The sequence below is a fragment of the Trichomycterus rosablanca genome, chromosome 3 (assembly GCF_030014385.1).
Source record: "Trichomycterus rosablanca isolate fTriRos1 chromosome 3, fTriRos1.hap1, whole genome shotgun sequence".
In the NCBI taxonomy this organism is placed as follows: Eukaryota; Metazoa; Chordata; class Actinopteri; order Siluriformes; family Trichomycteridae; genus Trichomycterus; species Trichomycterus rosablanca.
The window spans coordinates 12760415-12778691 of record NC_085990.1 but is presented as its reverse complement, the minus strand read 5'-3'; the positions used below and the strand labels follow the sequence as shown (position 1 = coordinate 12778691).

The following is an 18277-nucleotide window of genomic DNA, read 5'->3' as shown; positions in this document are numbered from 1 at the left end:
AAGGGCCTTGCTCAAGGGCCCAACAGTAGCAACCTGGCAGTAATGGGGCTTGAACCTGCGACCTTTTGATTATTAGTCCAGTACCTTAACCGGTATGCTACAACTGCCCTAGATTACAATGTAATAGAACAGATCTTAACAGCATAGAGTGATATACTGTAGAACAGAACAGAGTATGCTGGAATAAAATAAAATATAACATAGAAATGAACTAGATTAAGTAAAAAACATATAAGGAAATACAATAAATGATATATTTATTGTATTTATTGTTGGGGCCAGTGGTTAAGGTACTGGACTAGTAAACAGAAGGTTGCCGGTTCAAGCCCCGCCACCACCAAGTTGCCACTGTTGGGTCCCTGAGCAAGGCCCTTAACCCTCAATTGCTCATTGTGTAAGTCGCTTAGGACAAAAGCGTCTGATAAATGCTGAAAATGTAAATGTAAATATATACAATAGAACAGAGTGGCTTGCTTGGCATGACTGTGTGACGCCAGATCCACCGAGACCCTGACCAGGATGAAATAGTGAAAACTATTAAATACTATTGTTAGTAACATATTTTACATATTGAATATTAAGCCGTTGTTGATGTGCATTTCTTTGTATTTATTTGTGGATGTACTCGATATAAAAAACCTGCAGCACGCGGGGAAGTGACGTCAGACTGACGCCGCGTGACATCAGAGAGGTTTGTTGACATGAATGTTTTTGTTGAGCAGAGAAACACAGAATCTGATTCACTGGTAAGAACTACTGGAATATATTTATTTACTAATCATTAACTTTATTATACATCGACTTATGTTCATATTTTACACATTCATACTGTTTTTGTCATGTGTTTATTATTTAAAGCTCTGAAGCTACAATAACAGTCTGTGTTATCGTTACTTGTATCCAGCTAGCGAGAGAATAGCTAATTTAGTTAGCATATTTGCTCGTGGCATTTCTTTGTTATTTAATAAAAACATTTACAACACTTTGACATTGTAATTTAAACAAAACTACTGCTGTTTGAGTCTGTTATTAAACACAATCTGAGATATAGTTCTGAAAGCCTGTCAGCCGGACTGTGTTGTTCTGTCATGCTTGTGCTGTTGGCTGTATAACAAATTTGTCACGATTGAACATGTAGTGCACTAGATTTACCGAGTAAAGCCCTTAATTCAATATTCATTATAGTGCCCTGTAGTATGCATGTGGTTGCAGTTTGGAATACGGCTTTTGGCAAAGTCACACTGAGCGGCTTCTGAGCTTTATGCCAGCGGGTTATTTATTTTATTTATTTATGTTTCTGGTTATGTATGTGGATTGTGAATATTTTATGTTATTATAATTTTATTATAATATTTATTTATCATTTAAAAAAGGAAAATACTTTTGTTTACGAGTGGGAACATCATCCAGCCTGTTTCCTAGAAAGAACTCACATTACTTTTTCTCAGCCCTGCTCAAAAACAACAAACACATGATGAGGAATATGGTTTCCTGTTTCATTAAGGTTACATTAGGGCTGAATAATGTTTTATGACTGATATTGCGATATAATATCATGCTCCTATTTTGAGTATTAGGATTATCAACATGTATTGATGGGTTAATACATTTAAAATCATTATGGAACATTATAGAAAACTGTAAGGTACATGTATATAATGGAAGTCCTGGAACAAGTCCTGGATTTGTTTAAGATTAGAATTAAAATTAGATTAAAATTAAAATTGTTTTTTATACCTTTGTTTTGGGTTTTCAAAAAAAAAAAAATCTCTTGCTCACAGGGTAACCTTTGCCATGTCAGTCAACAATGCACACTTTTACAACAATAAAACAATGTCAGTAGATTAGAATGAAAAATCTGTATGAATACTTTATATTAGATCAGCACATCCATTATGAATACACAAATATTTTGCATTCTATAGATCCTAGTTCTTTAGTTCCATCTATAGATTGTGTAACATTCATTAATTTTAAATTTCTTTTTTATGACATAAAGGCATATCCGTCTCTAAGTTGATGCGAGGGATAATGTGAAGCACGATGGCTGATTTTGAAAACTACCAAGAATACCAGAGATTAGAGGATTATGAGGAAGACTCACCTCCAGGAGAAGAGGACCTGCTAATTCATGTGCCGGAGGGGCTCAGAGGTAACATGATAATTTTTACTGTCAACTAACTGTTCAAGGACAATTGAAGTAAATCTTCTTATACCACAACCACACTGTATAAAGGGTTTTTATTTCACTTTATACACACACACACACACACACACACACACACACACACACAGTAAATATCAGTGTGACAATGACTATAAACATTTGGTCTACCCACCAAAAATGTGCACGGCAATGTCTATTTTGTAACAGCATGATAGACCACTGACTATCACATGATAGACTCAGCATGATAGACAACAAACATCCAGTGGCTTAGCAGTAACCAAATAATAGGTACACAGTTTGATTTAAACAACTGCTAGGTGTTGTGCAGCTAATTTGAAGAACATCGCAGGTAGTGCAGCTACAGCTTTACTGTCCTAAAAATCTATAAATATATAGATATAAATTTGAATTGTCTCCTGATAAGTATGAGTAGGTGAGTTAGCAGTTCCAGACCCACCACAGCTCAGGATGAAGTGGGTACTATAACTTAATGATTGAAATAAATATCATAGATGGATGGCAAGAAAGAGACAGAACTGAGTAAAGCACTTCTAAGAATGACAATGTTTAGACCTTTAATTTAGAGAGAGAAAATGGAGAAGGAGAAACAAAATTGAGTATTGATCTAAAATGGTCTTCCTTTATTCCTTTGTCTTCTTTTTTGTATAGATTCCTGGCATCACATCAAGAACCTTGACAATTTCTTCACTAGAATATCCTTTCTGCAGACTGGCACTGTTTTTTGGATGCTGGTTTTCATACACTAATATTTGTGTGTTCTTTGACATTAGGTTCTATCTCCCTCTTTTACCTTCAATCCCAATTCCTGATTGTGAATCTGCTGCTCCTGGCACAACCCCCGATCTGAACCAGGAGAGCCGAATCACCACACGCCTCCTCAGACGCCTCCTCCTATGCATTTTCTCCCATTTTCTCCCAATTTAGTGTAGTCAATTTGTCTTCCGCTGCTGGGGGATCCCCGAATGCAGTTGAGGAGGGTATATTGCTGCTCACGCCTCCTCCAACCCGCACGCAGCCCTTAGCGGAACCCTTTTCCACCTATGCACTCTGCACAGGCGCCTCTCTATCTCCTAATCAGGGTCCTTACACAGCGTTTGAAGACCTCACCCACATAGTCTGGTCATCCCGCCCTAGCAGAAACGTGTCTGCTTCAGGCACTGCCAATTATGCCCGCTAGATGGAATGTCCCGCTGCGCCCCCTGCTGGAGCTTTTTTATTACTTCCCAGTGTTGGGTTCCCACTCAGAGCTGTATCGAAAACCAATTGTGTTTGTGTGGATGCCTGAGGTCGGTGGCTCTGCCGAGATTTGATTTCACAAGTTTGAACACTCCGCATTGGTGTGCTAGCTCGTTAGACCTCTGTGCCCTGAGATCTTTAGCAAACTTGTCTGTTTGAAATGCACCCTGTATGATGAAGTAAATGAATTCTTTCATTATGATTCCTTAATGAAGCAGCTTACATTTATCATTTCCATCAGAAGAATGGATTTGCCTGTATGATGTTATCCGAGTTCTTTGAACTTGTGTAAGTAAACATTTTGCATCTTAGATGAAAATGATTAGTGCAGTGTCTCTGTTTTCCTTCAGGCCTACAAATATAATTCATCATTTATGACATCTTTTAAAACCTTACAGGTGAATAAAATAATCTAAGATCATTTTGGGGTGTGATTCCTCTCTTTCAGGCAGTTCCTGTTTGTGGTCACTTTTACTACTTTCCTCTTCAATTGTGTGGAGTATGACGTGCTGTTCGCTAACCGAGCGGTGAACCACACCAGTGTGAACCCACTAGATAGGACCAAGGTCACTCTACCTGATGCCATCCTTCCCACTCAGCAGTGCACAGAGAGGTCAGTATTACAGAGTTCACAAATAAACTATGTATTAGGAATTCTTTCATTTCCAAAGGAAAAAAAATGGGCTATTTATTGCTGTGCGGCACACAACATTGGTCCTGTGGATCTGGGTTTGATCCTTGTATTGGGGCGGCATGGTGGCTCTGTGGGTAGCACTGTCGCGTCAGAGCAAGAAAGTCCTGGGTTCAATTCCCAGGTGGAGCGGTCCGGGTCCTTTCTGTGTGAAGTTTGCATGTTTTTCCAGTGTCTGCATGAAAGCTCCGGTTTCCTCCCACAATCCAAAGACCTGCAGTCTTAATTTAATTGGAGATTTAAAATTCAGTGACTGTGTGTGTGTTTGACATTAAAGACCTAAACTGATGAATCTTGTGTAACCAGTAAATAACTGTTCTGTCATGAATTTAACCGAAGTGTGTAAAACAGGACGTTAAAATCCTAATAAATAAATACGATCCTCATATTGCTCTCTGTCAGAGTACCTAAAAACCCAAAATTTATGGATGCTGTAAATTGCTTCTAGGCCTGAGCATGTAGTGTTTCTGAGTAAGCGTGTTTCTGGGGGGGCACCCTGACCAGATGAAGTGATTGGTAAAAATAAATAAATAAATTAATGTTCATCAGTTAAAGGTTGAAGGATTTCCTAGTAAGAGATGAAGCTAAATAACCAGAAAGACCGGACAAAGGTTTTTGTTTGACTGCATGGGCACAAATTCCCATAGACACCCTACAAAATCCATTGGAACGTGATCCTAATTCAGTATGAAACAGTATGATTTAGTTTTCCTAGCTTCTAGACTTCTTTCTAAGAACTAGGTCACAAACAAACACCTTTATTGCAACACGAGCAGAAGGAACTTGCTGTATCGGGGCTTACTATTTTTGTGACTCCACACATATCACACAGGCTTTCGCAATAATTCTGGGAAGATATGGTTGACTTGTTTGTTTATATTACATTATTCATTGGAGCCAATTTCAGTTTTAGCTTCTCCTTTTGTTTTTTTGTGTATAATATGTTCAAGGATTTGATTTTGTGGTGATCATTGCTTGCCCGGCAAAGAGGCAAAAACATGTTTATATCAGAGGTGACACAGTGCCAGGATGGTCCCTATCCAAGAACAGTTTGTGCTTCAGTACTTGTGAATTATTGATGTTGTGCTTTCTCAGTATGGAAGAGAGGAGCAACAGAATGTGAATATACACAAATGATCTACTTATCCCTTTTTTTTGTTGCATTTTCCTTTTGTATTCCCCCTTTCTTCACCCAGTGTTGTTGTTACCAATTTAACACTACAGTTCCTCTGTGGCTAGCACCATCCTCATGCTGGCTGACTCCTGTTCTTTACATCAGCCGACCTACATTCTCGCTTAACAGTGTACCGGGAGGCTCTAGATGCCTTGTGTGTATCCTCCACTATTCGTGTCAGCAGAGGTTTCTATTGAATGGCACTAAGGAAAACTTCAATCTGACCTTCCTGCTCTCAGACATGCATGATTGTGTCTGTTGAGTGCCAGGCATCGCTGAGATTCCAGCTCAAGCTTTCCTTTGTTGGCTGGCATATTGGACTGCCGTGCCACCCAAGCTCCTTATCCCTTTTTTTTTTTAAGTGTTGTACTACTAAAGTGGTCCGTAGCGTTGAGACTGGGACCAATTAATGAAATCATTAACTGATTCATCCTGGTCAGGGTTGCTAGAAGTCTGGCAACACCCATATCTCAATCATTATCTTCACTTTCTGCATCTTTTTAAAAGGTGGGATAAAACTGGAGTACTGATGGGATCATGTGGTCATGAGCAGAACATGCAAAACCCCTCACAGACAGTTACCCAGTTGAACCCTATCTGTGGTATTTGAAGCAGCACTGTGCAGCACTGGGTTGAAGGGTAAAACGAAAAGATTTAAAGGAGTCAGATATTATTGTAACCAAGCACAATACTGGTTCATGGTTATTATCTATTTACTAATGCTGTTCTCTCAGGGTCTGTTGCCTTTTAAAGCTCCGTCTGGTCCTTCACTTCTTATTAGCTTCCTGTCGCTCTGTGCTCATTTGGTGATGTGTGTGCGGATTCTGTGAATGCTTGTGTGAGTGTACTGGTGAATACAAGTGTGTGGACTTAATTAGCTAGACTTTCTGCTCATCCATCTCAGCTAACCTTAAATGAACCTGTTTCTTTAACCAGCTCTGCTTTAAATTACTTTAACACACAGGTCATTCCCATAGTTACAAAAGTTTCTCAGCTCTTAATTCCAGACACAATAGTGAATTCAACGATGAGACAAAACCCTGGCTAATATGCTGTCGAAACAGCTCTGAACCACCAAGACAGGAAATCCACAAGACGTATGAAGGTGTGCTGTGGTATCTGCTACAGCGGAAAATCAAACTTTTTGTCCTTGATTTACAAGATGTAACATAAAGCCCCCACAAGGGGGCGTTTGCATACAAGTTTATTTAATAATTATTATTTTTTTCAGTGACCCAATTTTTTCGACTGTGTCCTGTATTACAGGACATAACCAGCAGTATTTTGCAAGATGAATAGTCCTACAGTGCATCCTGGCGCTGAAGAAAACAGGATCATTCTGATTCTGTGTGCCCATTCTATGTAGTTGCTTTCGATGGTGACTAGGAGTTACTGTGGGCACTTGTACTGTCCTGTGACTATGCGCTCCCATACACAAAAGGGTTTGAATCATTTTGTGTTGTGACTAATTCACCTTCTCATCGCCAGTATTAAAATTATCTGCAGTTTGAGTCACAGTACTCTTCTGTTGGTCCGTACCAGACGCCATAACCTTCATGTCCTGGCATCAGTGAGATTTGATAAAAGCTGTATATCAGATTTGCAAATCATTCCTGTTTGTTTTTATTTACATTTTGTATATTAATAAGTCTTTTATGTAGTAGATAGAAACTTTCTCTGAATGATAAATAATCCTACTGTTAAATCTTTTTGTTCAGGATACAGGACAACAGCTTGATTATCTTGCTCCTAATAATAGCCGCCGTCTTTTGGATCTATCGACTCGGCAAAGTGATCTGCAATGTGCTCAGTTACTGGGAAATTCGCCAGTTTTACATAAAAGCCCTGAAAATTAGCATGGTAAGTACAACAAACAAATGACCAGAGTAAATCCAGACATTTCACTGTGTTTGTCGATATAAATAAACAGTTTTAAACAGGTTGTACAAGAGAATTTCAATTTGAAACTTTTATATATGGTGTTGTTCTATCAGGGGCCAGTTGTAGCCTAGCAGTTAAGGTACTGGACTAGTAATCCAAAAGGTCACTGGTTCCAGCCCCACCACTGCCAGGTTGCTGCTGTTGGGCCTTTCAGCAAGGTTCTTAACCCTCAATTGCTCAGACTGTATACTGTCACACTGTCACTGTATGGATAAAGGCGTCTGCTAAATGCTGTAAATGTGAATGTATTTATCATTAAAAGTTGGTAACTTTTAATTAGAAATGTATTCATAGATGCCAGGGCCAGTATTCATAGGGCCAGTGATAGCTCAGTGGTTAAGGTACTGGACTAGTAAACAGAAGGTTGCCGGTTCAAGCCCTGCCACCACCAAGTTGCCACTGTTGGGTCCTTGAGCAAGGCCCTTAACCCTCAATTGCTCATCGTGTTCCGCTCATTGTGTAAGTCGCTTTGGATAAAAGCGTCTGCTAAATGCTGAAAATGTAGAAAATGTAGATGTTAGAGACTGAGGCTACATTTACAGCACAGTCGACCATATCTGATCTTTGAGACCCACATTTGATTTAATCACAGTGTAACCAGCACAAATCACTTTTATATGAAATACCGAAACCATATCTTGTGCTGTTGCCTCAAGCAGCCAGTAGAGGCCACAAGTGCAGCATCATTGAGAAATCCATTTGATCTCTATCAATCAAAGCCATTCATGCATGTGTGGGTTCACGTGTGCATGAATGTGTAGATAGCACAGCTGAGTGTTATGTGTTACAGCTAGAGTGTAGTGTAGTGTAGATAGTGCAGTCTGTTAGACCACTGTGCCACTTGAGTACCCAGAAATCACTGACCACAAGGACCACAGGGGTGTTTCTTTTTTTTTTAAATCTTTCGGCAACCCATAAAACCCATGCTGATTTAAGCTTCTTTGACTGTACACAGTAGGAGTAACATTCAGCAGCTTCTGACCCTCTGGACAAATTTCCTGTTGAACTGCTGAACCTTGTGTAATGAGTAACTACCATGTCCTGTCATGAATGTAACCAAAGTGTAAAACATGACGTTAATATCCTAATGAACAAATAAACTTATATGATCCTGAAAGAGAGACTAGCTGCAGTAATTTTGATCTATGAAAAAATTAGAAGGTCATGTCAAATTTTAGTAACATTATAGGACTTTTGGCACCACCAGATTAATGCTCGTAGTTGCTGAATGTAATATGAAAGTTGCTAAATGTAAACATATGAACTAGATGTTTATTAATAATCCACCAAAGACAGTAGGAAGAAATGGCTAAACACCATCAGCAAAACTTGACATAAGCTTTTTGCTTTTGACAGGATGAGCTATGCAACTTCAGCTGGCAGAAAGTACAGGAACGTCTGATCCGGCTGCAGCGTGAGCAGCAGATGTGCATCCACAAGAAAGAGCTGACCGAACTGGACATCTACCACCGAATCCTGCGCTTTAAGAACTACACCGTTGCCATGATCAACAAGTCTCTGCTGCCTGTACACCTACGTGTGCCCTTCCTTGGCGACGTGGTCTTTCTGACCCAGGGTCTGAAATACAACTTTGAGATGATCCTGTTTTGGGGACCTGGCTCACCCTTTCAGAACAAGTGGAGCTTGCATCCTAAGTACAAGCGGGGAGGCGAGAGGCTGGAGCTGGCGCGGCAGCTGAGTCGCACCATACTGCTGGCAGGTGTGGCCAACCTGATGTTATGCCCATTGGTGCTGGTGTGGCAGACACTGTACGCCTTCTTCAGCTACGCAGAGGCGATAAAACGGGAACCTGGCAGCCTGGGTACACGCCGCTGGTCTCTCTTTGGTCGGCTCTACCTGCGCCACTTCAACGAGCTGGATCATGAGCTGCGTGAGCGTCTCAGTCGTGCCTACCGCCCTGCGTCCAAGTATATGAATGCCTTCAACTCACCGGTGCTCGCCGTGCTGGCTCGCAGTGCAGCGTTCTTTGCCGGCTCACTGCTCGCCGTGCTTGTTGTACTGACTGTTTATGATGAGGATGTACTCGCTGTGCAGCACGTCCTCACGACTGGTACTGCGCTAGGAGTCATCATCACCGTCGCCAGGTATTGGGGCCATTTTCAACAAGAAAATGAACTGTTTTTGTACAACAATAGATGGGGAGTATGAGGAGAGGAGGGCAATCAAAATGAAGAACCTAAAAGTCTAAATGGTGCTTTACAATTTTAGAACAAGTACTAAACTAATCAAACCAAATCTCCAAGGAACATCTAAAGTTCTGCTTAATTCTTAATTAAAGTCCTTGATTCTTTGTTTGCCCTGTGTTGTTCCCAGACCAAGAGATACACTGTGGCAGCAAGTAAAAAAAAAAAAACTGTTTAGAATCACTGCAGCAGAATTAAATTTACTGTTTTTTTTAACGACCCAAGGTCTATACTTATGTAATACATTTATTCCATCAACATTTTGGTTACCAACATGTTTGGTATGTGTAGGTGTAGTCGTAGGTCGTGGTTATGCTTAGGTTATTATCAAATTCTGCATGTCTGATCCATTAGAGCCTCTTACCACCCTATAGCATTGCTAGGGAATTGAACCCGGGGTTGCAGCGGTAGTGGGCTGTTTCAATTTACTGCTGCACCACTTTCTTATTTTTAAAAAAATGATTTCATTCTAATACATACATCGATCAGCCATAATAACATTAAAACCACCTCCTGGTTTCTACACACACTGTCCATTTTATATAAAAGCACTTTGAAGTTCTATAATTACTGACTGTAGTCCATCTATTTCTCTACATACTTTTTTAGCCTGCTTTCACCCTGTTCTTCAATGGTCAGGACCCCCACAGGACCACTACAGAGCAGGTATTATTTAGGTGGTTGGTCATTCTCCTCACTGCAGTGACACTGACATGGTGGTGGTGTGTTAGTGTGTGTTGTGCTGGTATGAGTGGATAAGACACAGCAATGCCGATGGAGTTTATAAACACCTCACTGTAACTGCTAGACTGTGAATAGTCCACCAACCAAAAATATCCAGCCAACAGCGCCCTGTGGGCAGCGTCTTGTGACCACTAATGAAGGTCTAGAAGTTGACCAACTCAAACAGCAGCAATCTGACTTTACATCTAAAAGGTGGACCAACTAGGTGGGAGTGTCTAATAGAGTGGACAGTGAGTGGACTTAGTATTTAAAAAACTCCAGCAGCGCTGCTGTGTCTGATCCACTCATACCAGCACAACACACACTAACACACCACCACCACGTCAGTGTCACTGCAGTGCTGAGAATGATCCACCACCTAAATGATACCTGCTCTGTGGTGGTCCTGTGGGGGTCCTGACCATTGAAGAACAGCATGAAAGCAGGCTCAAAAGGAATGTAGAGAAACAGACAGACTGTACTTCGTAGAACTACAAAGTGTTTCGATATAGTAAGTGGAGCTGATAAAATAAACAGTGAGTGTAGAAACAAGGAGGTGATTTTAATGTTATGGCTGATCGGTGTATACACCTTAAATAGGAGATCTGATGTTTTTGGTAATGCAGAACATGACACTGGACTAGAACAGTGATAATAATACAGTCTGTGTGCCCTGATTTTAAACCACCTTGACACTGAATAGTAACATATTAATAAACAGAAGAACATAATGTAAAGTAATCTGAGCATCTGCTAGATGTCCTCAGGGTGACATGACTTTGTGCTCTGTGGCAGGTCCTTTATCCCAGACGAGCATATGGTGTGGTGCCCCGAGCAGCTGCTACAGTGTGTGTTGGCTCACATTCACTACATGCCTGACCACTGGAAGGGCAACGCCAACAAGAGTGAGACTCGGGACGAGATGGCACAGCTTTTCCAGTACAAAGCAGTGAGTACTGTACTTTAGAGATAAAACTCATGAACCTGGCATGACTGTCTTTATTAGAAATATCTGTGGAAAATGAAAAATGACTAAGAAATAACTTATTACACATTTAATATGTATTTCATTACTGGGAATTTCCCTGGGATATAAAATGTATACACAAACTTAGGGGACATTTGGGACAGTTTGTAAAATGCTATAAAACAAGAATGTGTGATTTAATCATTCTCTGAAACATTAACTGACAGAACTACAAAGAAATGGCTTTTTGGGGCACTTGATTGTGTTTTGTAATTATAAACAAATTTTAAATTTAATGCCTCAATTAAATAACACGCTCAAAAAAGATGGGACAGCAGCAGAATAAGAGCGATATAATACGTTTGTAGAACATTAAAGTTACACTGTTAAAATATTTAACCGTAAGAAGGTAAATTGGTAACAGGTGAGGGAATTTTTATTGGGTATAAAGAAGAATCCATCAAAGAATCAGTCTTTACAAGCAATGATGGGCTGTGGCTTACCACTTCACGAGAGAATTGTCACTCAGTTTAAAAAGAACTCTTCTCAATGTAAGACTGGTCTTTCACCATCTACAATGCATAATATTATAAACAGATGCAGGTAATCCAAATAAATTTCAGTTCGTAAAGGGGACGGTCAGAAACGGAAACAGACTCGAGGGATAATGTGGATCAGGGTGTCTCTCTGTATATAAAGCTGATCCATGTATGAACTCGCCTCGTGCAGGTGAAAAGATGCAGTCGGCTACTGCACACGTCGGAGGGGGCATGTATTAGTCACGGCTCTTCTCAATCAGGGTGGAGATCAACATCAGTAAAGAGGAAGCGTAATGCAATAGGGTGATTGGATACAACTAGATTGGGAGGAAAATTGGAGGAAAAACAACTTTGGAAAATCATTGTCACTTAACACAGATTGTCACTCTGTCAGGAAATGCAACTTGAAACTCTATTACATAAAAAGTCATAGATCAATTCTATGCATAAACACCACCAGGTTCTGAGCCTGAGCTCATCTCAGACTAAAAGACAGTAAAGAATGTGAGCTATGTTCGGATAAGTTCATGGTTCAGCTTGTTTTTGAGAAAAACAGATGTTACTTATCTGTGCCAAAGATGAAAAGGACCATCCAAATTGAAAGTAATAAATACCACTGAAAGGTACAAAAGCCAACAACTCTTTTAGTATAGGTGTACATCAGTGCTCATTGCTTGGGTGACTTGCATATGTGTGTACCATTGATGCAGAGGCATATATTATATATATTATACATATATATTGGTCCCCAACTGCCAGGCCGCTGACCCCTAGGTGGGAGCAGTGTCTTGTTGGAGCGAAAAAAGCTAATTTTCAATCATTTGTGACTAGTACTGTTAAATCCTCCTGTCCCTGCCGGTCCGTAAAATTATATCTTATATGAAACCGGTCCGTGGTTCAAAAAAGGTTGGTGTCCGCTGATATATATAGTGGACCTTTGTCATAATGTAAATAATACAATATTTTCTTAACATACTGAAGGTTTCAGTTGTGATTCTAGTTGAAATTTGATGAAGACAAGTTGTAGGTAGAGCATAAAACTATTCAGAATCACTGCAGCAGAATAAAATTTACATTTTTGTTTAAATGACCCGAGGTTTATAATTATGTCCTACATTTATTCCATTAACATTTTGGTTATCGGCGTGTTTGGTATGTGTAGGTGTAATTTTAATGGTAGGTACTTTTACTCTTGCATTACATGAGCACATTTTCAGACAGAATGCTTTTACAGAAATTACTGCTACATTTTTTTCTGTGAGTGATTTTAAAATGTGCTGAACTGCAAAGGCATGTTACATAACAGCATTGTATAATGTGAGTAGTGAACCGGTAGCTGTTTGGTATTCAGTCTATCTGCCTGGACTTGAAAAATTATAAGAAAAGTGAATATAAATTAAATTGTGATTACACACAAAACAAAATGTATTAAAATACAAAGTTAAATAAATTACTATTTACTATATCGTTTAAGCATAGCAATCTCCTGCAGGCGTATTTGATTCAGTATGATGCTCATTACCATTATGATTTACAAGTGTTACATTTGCTCTGCAGGTTTTTATATTGGAGGAGTTGCTCAGTCCCATTATCACTCCCTTCATCCTCATCTTTCTCCTTCGGAGTAAATCTCTGGAGATCATCGACTTTCTGCGCAACTTCACTGTGGAGGTTGTGGGCGTCGGTGACATATGTTCCTTTGCACAGATGGACGTCCGCCGACACGGCAACCCACAGGTCTGTACAGTGTGTTTATGTGTATCTGAGTAAGAACAAGTGTTTGTGTCAATTTTATATGTAGAGACATCTGTTTTTAATCCTGTCCAAACCGGCTGTGTCTGTGTATTTTTACTCTTTCGGGAAAAAAACAATGCACAAAGTAATAATCTATTCTAATTTTTATAATGTTTAATTCAGCAAGCAGTAATTGCACATAAAAATTTGAAGAACAGGGATGTAATATTGCCACATCCTTTTAACTGTTATCCAACAGCCTTATTATTCATTTCATTTTATTCATTTTATTTAAATTTTTCATCAACGCTTTACCTGGTCAGCTTTGCGGTGGGTCTGGTTTTCCCAAAACAATTCATCCTGGACTGGGCACCAATTCATCGCAGAGCTTCGGCGATCCCCCCTCTCAGCCACAATCGTGTCTGTGTAGGCCACTGCCTGGCTGATGGCACCTCTAAGATTTATTTACATTTACACTAAAGGCATTTAGTGAACACTTTTATCCAAAGTGTGACCAAATACAGTGCCTGCAATTGAGTTTTCAGGGCCTAGCTCAGTGGCCCAAAAGTGGCAACTAGTTCAGATTACTAGTCCAGTACCTTAACCACTGAGCTATGGCCTCCCAGATTCAAACCCGGATCTCAGCGGTCGTGAGCTAGGTAGTAGACCGCTGTACCACCAGAGCAATCCAACGGTTTTATTCAGTATTAAACACATCACAGACTTTTATGTCACCACGACTTTAGTCAAGGCAGTAATGTAGAACTACAACTTGAATAAAAACATCAAGACCAGAAGTCTCAGCAATTTTAAATGATTAGTATTTAGTAAAACCAACAAATTCAATAGCTAGCAGTATGTGATAGCTAGATTTGCTAATTGAGATATATTCGGTGTCTAAAAAGCTCCTCTTGACAGCTTTATTTAATGTAAGGTCAACAGAGTCCTCCCTTCATAGTGGAGCTTCAGGTCAATTATCTTACTGTTACTTAACGTCTTAATGTTACTTTACTTGGCTCGCTCATTTGACAGAGGACTTACCTGACAGCAGGTGTGGGACAGAGGTAGCCTAGTGGGTAGAGCTTTGAACTATCAATCTAAAGATTGCGGGTTTGAATCCTGGCTCTGCCACGCAGCCATTGTTGGGCCCCTGAGCTGAGCAAGGACCTTAACCCTGTCTGTTCCAGGGATGCTGTACAATGGCTGACTCTGTGCTTTGAACCCAATCTTCCAAACAAATTAGGATATGTGGAAAAAGACACCTTTTGCATCAAATAGAAACGCCTGATTACAGGAGGTGTAAGATTAAATGCACTAGTAAGCATGTGCACACTGTGGGCCACGAATCTATTAAATTATATGTCATTATATGTCAAAATAATATTCTTTATTCCTTTTTGTGCTTAGTGGATGTCGGAGGGCCAGACAGAGGCCTCTGTCTACCAGCAGGCTGAGAATGGCAAGACGGAACTGTCTCTCATGCACTTCACGCTGAAGAACCCTCGGTGGCATCCACCTCAGGACAGCTCAATGTTCATCAGCCACGTGCGTGAGAAGGTGCAGCAGGATGCTCAAACTGGCCCAAATCCTCAGCTTCTGCTCTCTGAGGCTCCACTTTGCACCTCACTGCTCTCCACTGAGTCAGCCACAGGGGTGAGTAACTGTCTGTACGAACAGGTGTCAAGTTACTTAAGATGCTTGGGTTCATTCAAGTCAAGATGTATGCATTCTACTGACCCCAATATTAAAGTCTCAAAACTGCCTTATAAGTATCACTAACCTTTTGACTTTAGCTGTAAATGACTGATTATTTACTCTGCAGCCTGATAACCTGCTGGCGAGTGTTCTGGCTCACCCAGTGTTGACGGCGTCCGGTATGTCTGGCTGGAACCGTCGCTTCGTCTCTCAGAGCAGCACGGCCTCGGCTGCTGCTAGTGTATTAGCCTCACTGTCCACCTCCCAGCAACCAAACACCTGCCGTTCACGCTCACATGCTTTCCAGCCTTCCGTTCATCACCCACATGAAAGCCCCATGTACCACAGTGACCGCACTGCCGCAGACAGGTGAGTTTTTCTTAATTATGTTGATAATTTGCCATAAACACACCTTAAATGCTTCGGCATCATGTAATGAAATGTTGCATCTGGAGAATGTTACTAAAAAACTAAGCTGCAGCTATCTAATAAAACGTCACTTTCATCCAGCATGTCCGGCAGCGAGTCCAAGATCTTCTACCAGTCTAGCTCAGCCCTGATCTCTGAGTTTGCATCAGCTGAGATGAGCCTGCAAGCCATATACATGCATGAGGTAAGCACTGTTCGTAATACAGGCTATCTTTATTATGCATTTTAAATACCAATACATATAGAGATGACAAATTAAAAGAAACATCAACCTACGCCCAGAAACCATTGCGAAAGCTCTGAACAAGCTAAAATAACATAATTATCATTGTGCACATCATACATACATTGTGCACATCAAACATACATGCAATTTTGCTGATTTATATATTTACTTTAAAAAAATAATACAACCCTACTTTATTCAATGCACATCATAGAAATTCCCTGTTCAATATCAGTTACAGCTAGTCGTAAATTGTAAGCGGGACTTGCTTTTGATGCAGATGAGTGCAGAAAATGTTGCTTTACAGAGCCAAGTAGATGCAAAAGTACATCAATTGCTAAGTTTGCCAGTTCAGGATACTCTACTTTGACTGACAGCCAAAACACTTGATGTAGATGGCCTCGCTAGTGGAGTCTTTAGCTAAAACAATGCAGTCATTGTTTTTGTCACCGATTTATCTTCACTGTTAGTCCTATTTTTATGTTTTCCTTGCCAACGGTCCATTTTTCAGACTGAGCTGAATAACATTAGACGAATAGTAGGCGTGGTCAGCGAGACTGGAAGTACAAAAATCTCGTAATGTTACGCCCCAGACACTTCTCAGACACTTGTTAGAACCAGTTCATTGGAAAAGACAATTATGCTTGGAAGAGTTGAAGGTAAAAGAGGAAGAGAATGGCCAGCAACAAGATTGACGGATACAATTAGAGGGACAATGAACGATCCATTTAGAAGCCTGAAGACCCAAAGAGAAGACTTTCTGTAGAAACAATATCCATGTTCTCACCATCGACTTGACGGCACTTCTATATATATTCTGTTTGTACTAATATAACTAATACTACTGTTTAGCTGATGTTGTGGTTCAGCTGTTTGTCTAGAGCCCAGTGTATCCAGGTGATAGGCATTTATTACCTTAAAAAAGGGTAAATGTGTCTGTTGCAGGTCCACCAACAGAAGTCTCAGTCTGTGAGCGGACCAGCCCAACTTCATCCTCCCATGTCATTAAGGGACTTTGGTGCCAGTGCAGGTGAGCTTTCCTTTTGCTTTTTAGGATGTGTTACAGTAGTCATCATAATATTTAATAGAATAACCAACCTGCAATATAAGCCGAATAAACCACCATGAAGGTGACATTAATTATAAGAACATTTTTACTGCTTGGGTAAAACATAAAAATGGAATGAAAAATTATTGCCTAACCTAAAACAAGCTATGGCTTATAGAACACATTTATGTTGAGAATAAGAGATAAAAAGCTAAATCAGTGGGTAGCACCGTCTCCTCACAGCAAGAAGGTCCTGGGTTTGATCCCCAGGTGGGACGGTCTGGGTCCTTTCTGTGTGGAGTTTGCATGTTCTTCCCGTGTCTGCCCAAATACATGCAAGTGAGGTGAATTGGAATTGTCCATGACTGTATTTGACATTAAACTTGTGAACTGATGAATCTTGTGTAATGTTACCAAATATGTAAAATATGATGTTAAAATAAATTAAAAGCAGAAGACGAGTTTTCTTGTCTTCTCACAGGCAGCTCATTTGGTCTATAGATATAGGTGATGGTTATTTATGTTTATACATATATTATTATACATTTTTATACATAATAATAATGTGATATAATTCAGGATGTCTGATTAAATGTCAGTACACTCTCTTCTATTTAATAGCGGCTAGTTCTCAGGCCCAAACAGCCAGCTTGGTGGCACCATCTCCTCTCCGGCTGGCAGGCTGGGTGGAGGAAGACGAGGAGGAAGTGGAGATCAACAGCAGCTCTGCTCCACATCACAGTCACAGTCACACCAGCGGGGGGAGCAGCTGAAGTGCCTTCCAGATCTAGGGTGTGTTATCCTCACATGCTTATTAGTCCTTGGTTAGAAATAAATAATAACGTCTGGTTAGAATTAACATTCATTTCTTTCTTTTTTTTACTCTTTGCAGTGTTTGTATTCATTTTCTGGAAGAATCTTGTGGCCTTACTTTAATTCGAAGCTCCTTGATTGAAAGTGTCTGGTCAGGATCTTCACCGCACTGGTCTTCCAGCCCGACAAGCCGCGGCATTATGAAACACAAAAGACGCCAACTGACTTTTCCTCTGTCTTTATTTGATCAGAGTATGTATTTAATTTGAAAGAGTGTTTTTTTAGTATGTGTGTGTGTGTGTGTGTGTGTGTGTGTGTGTGTGTGTGTGTGTGTGTGTGTAAGTATAAGGAATGCAAAGATTTAACCTCAGCTGTGTGTTGGTTAGGGAATGGTGTTATATGACTGGGAACGCCAGGACTGTGTTCACATGGGCGTTTACATTAGAGGGTTTTATTTGCTTTTTCACTGGAAAAGTCTCACATTGAACCACATACTGCTACTTATTAAATAGTTTCATAGTAATAAGACCAGTGGCGGTGTTTTAATTGATCATGAATTTAGTACAGTATGATGGATTGGGACACAGCCAGAGATGCTTGTAAGCTAGCAGCTTTCCTGTGTCGTGGATATATTAACTAAACATGCTGTTTTAATCATGAATTAAT

General features: G+C 40.2%; 1 protein-coding gene across 1 annotated transcript; it reads left to right on the top strand.

Moving 5' to 3' along the window:
* The first annotated feature begins 715 nt into the window (after positions 1-715).
* atg9b (autophagy related 9B) lies at positions 716-17958 on the top strand. The gene is made up of 15 exons (XM_062991853.1): positions 716-746; positions 2000-2152; positions 2840-2883; positions 3651-3715; positions 3876-4040; positions 7011-7152; positions 8590-9338; positions 10956-11109; positions 13224-13403; positions 14808-15053; positions 15223-15464; positions 15606-15708; positions 16696-16780; positions 17420-17590; positions 17691-17958. The coding sequence occupies exons 2-14, from the start codon at positions 2044-2046 to the stop codon at positions 17569-17571; spliced, it is 2436 nt and encodes an 811-aa protein (XP_062847923.1). The 5' UTR covers positions 716-746; positions 2000-2043; the 3' UTR covers positions 17572-17590; positions 17691-17958.
* Positions 17959-18277: the final 319 nt, after the last annotated feature.

Coding starts and splice junctions, on each gene's coding strand:
- atg9b (XM_062991853.1), top strand. CDS start 2,044: ATGGCTGATTTTGAAAACTACCAAGAATACCAGAGATTAGAGGATTAT. Junction 7,153..8,589: donor AAGCCCTGAAAATTAGCATG/GTAAGTACAACA, acceptor TGCTTTTGACAG/GATGAGCTATGCAACTTCAG. Junction 16,781..17,419: donor GGACTTTGGTGCCAGTGCAG/GTGAGCTTTCCT, acceptor TCTATTTAATAG/CGGCTAGTTCTCAGGCCCAA.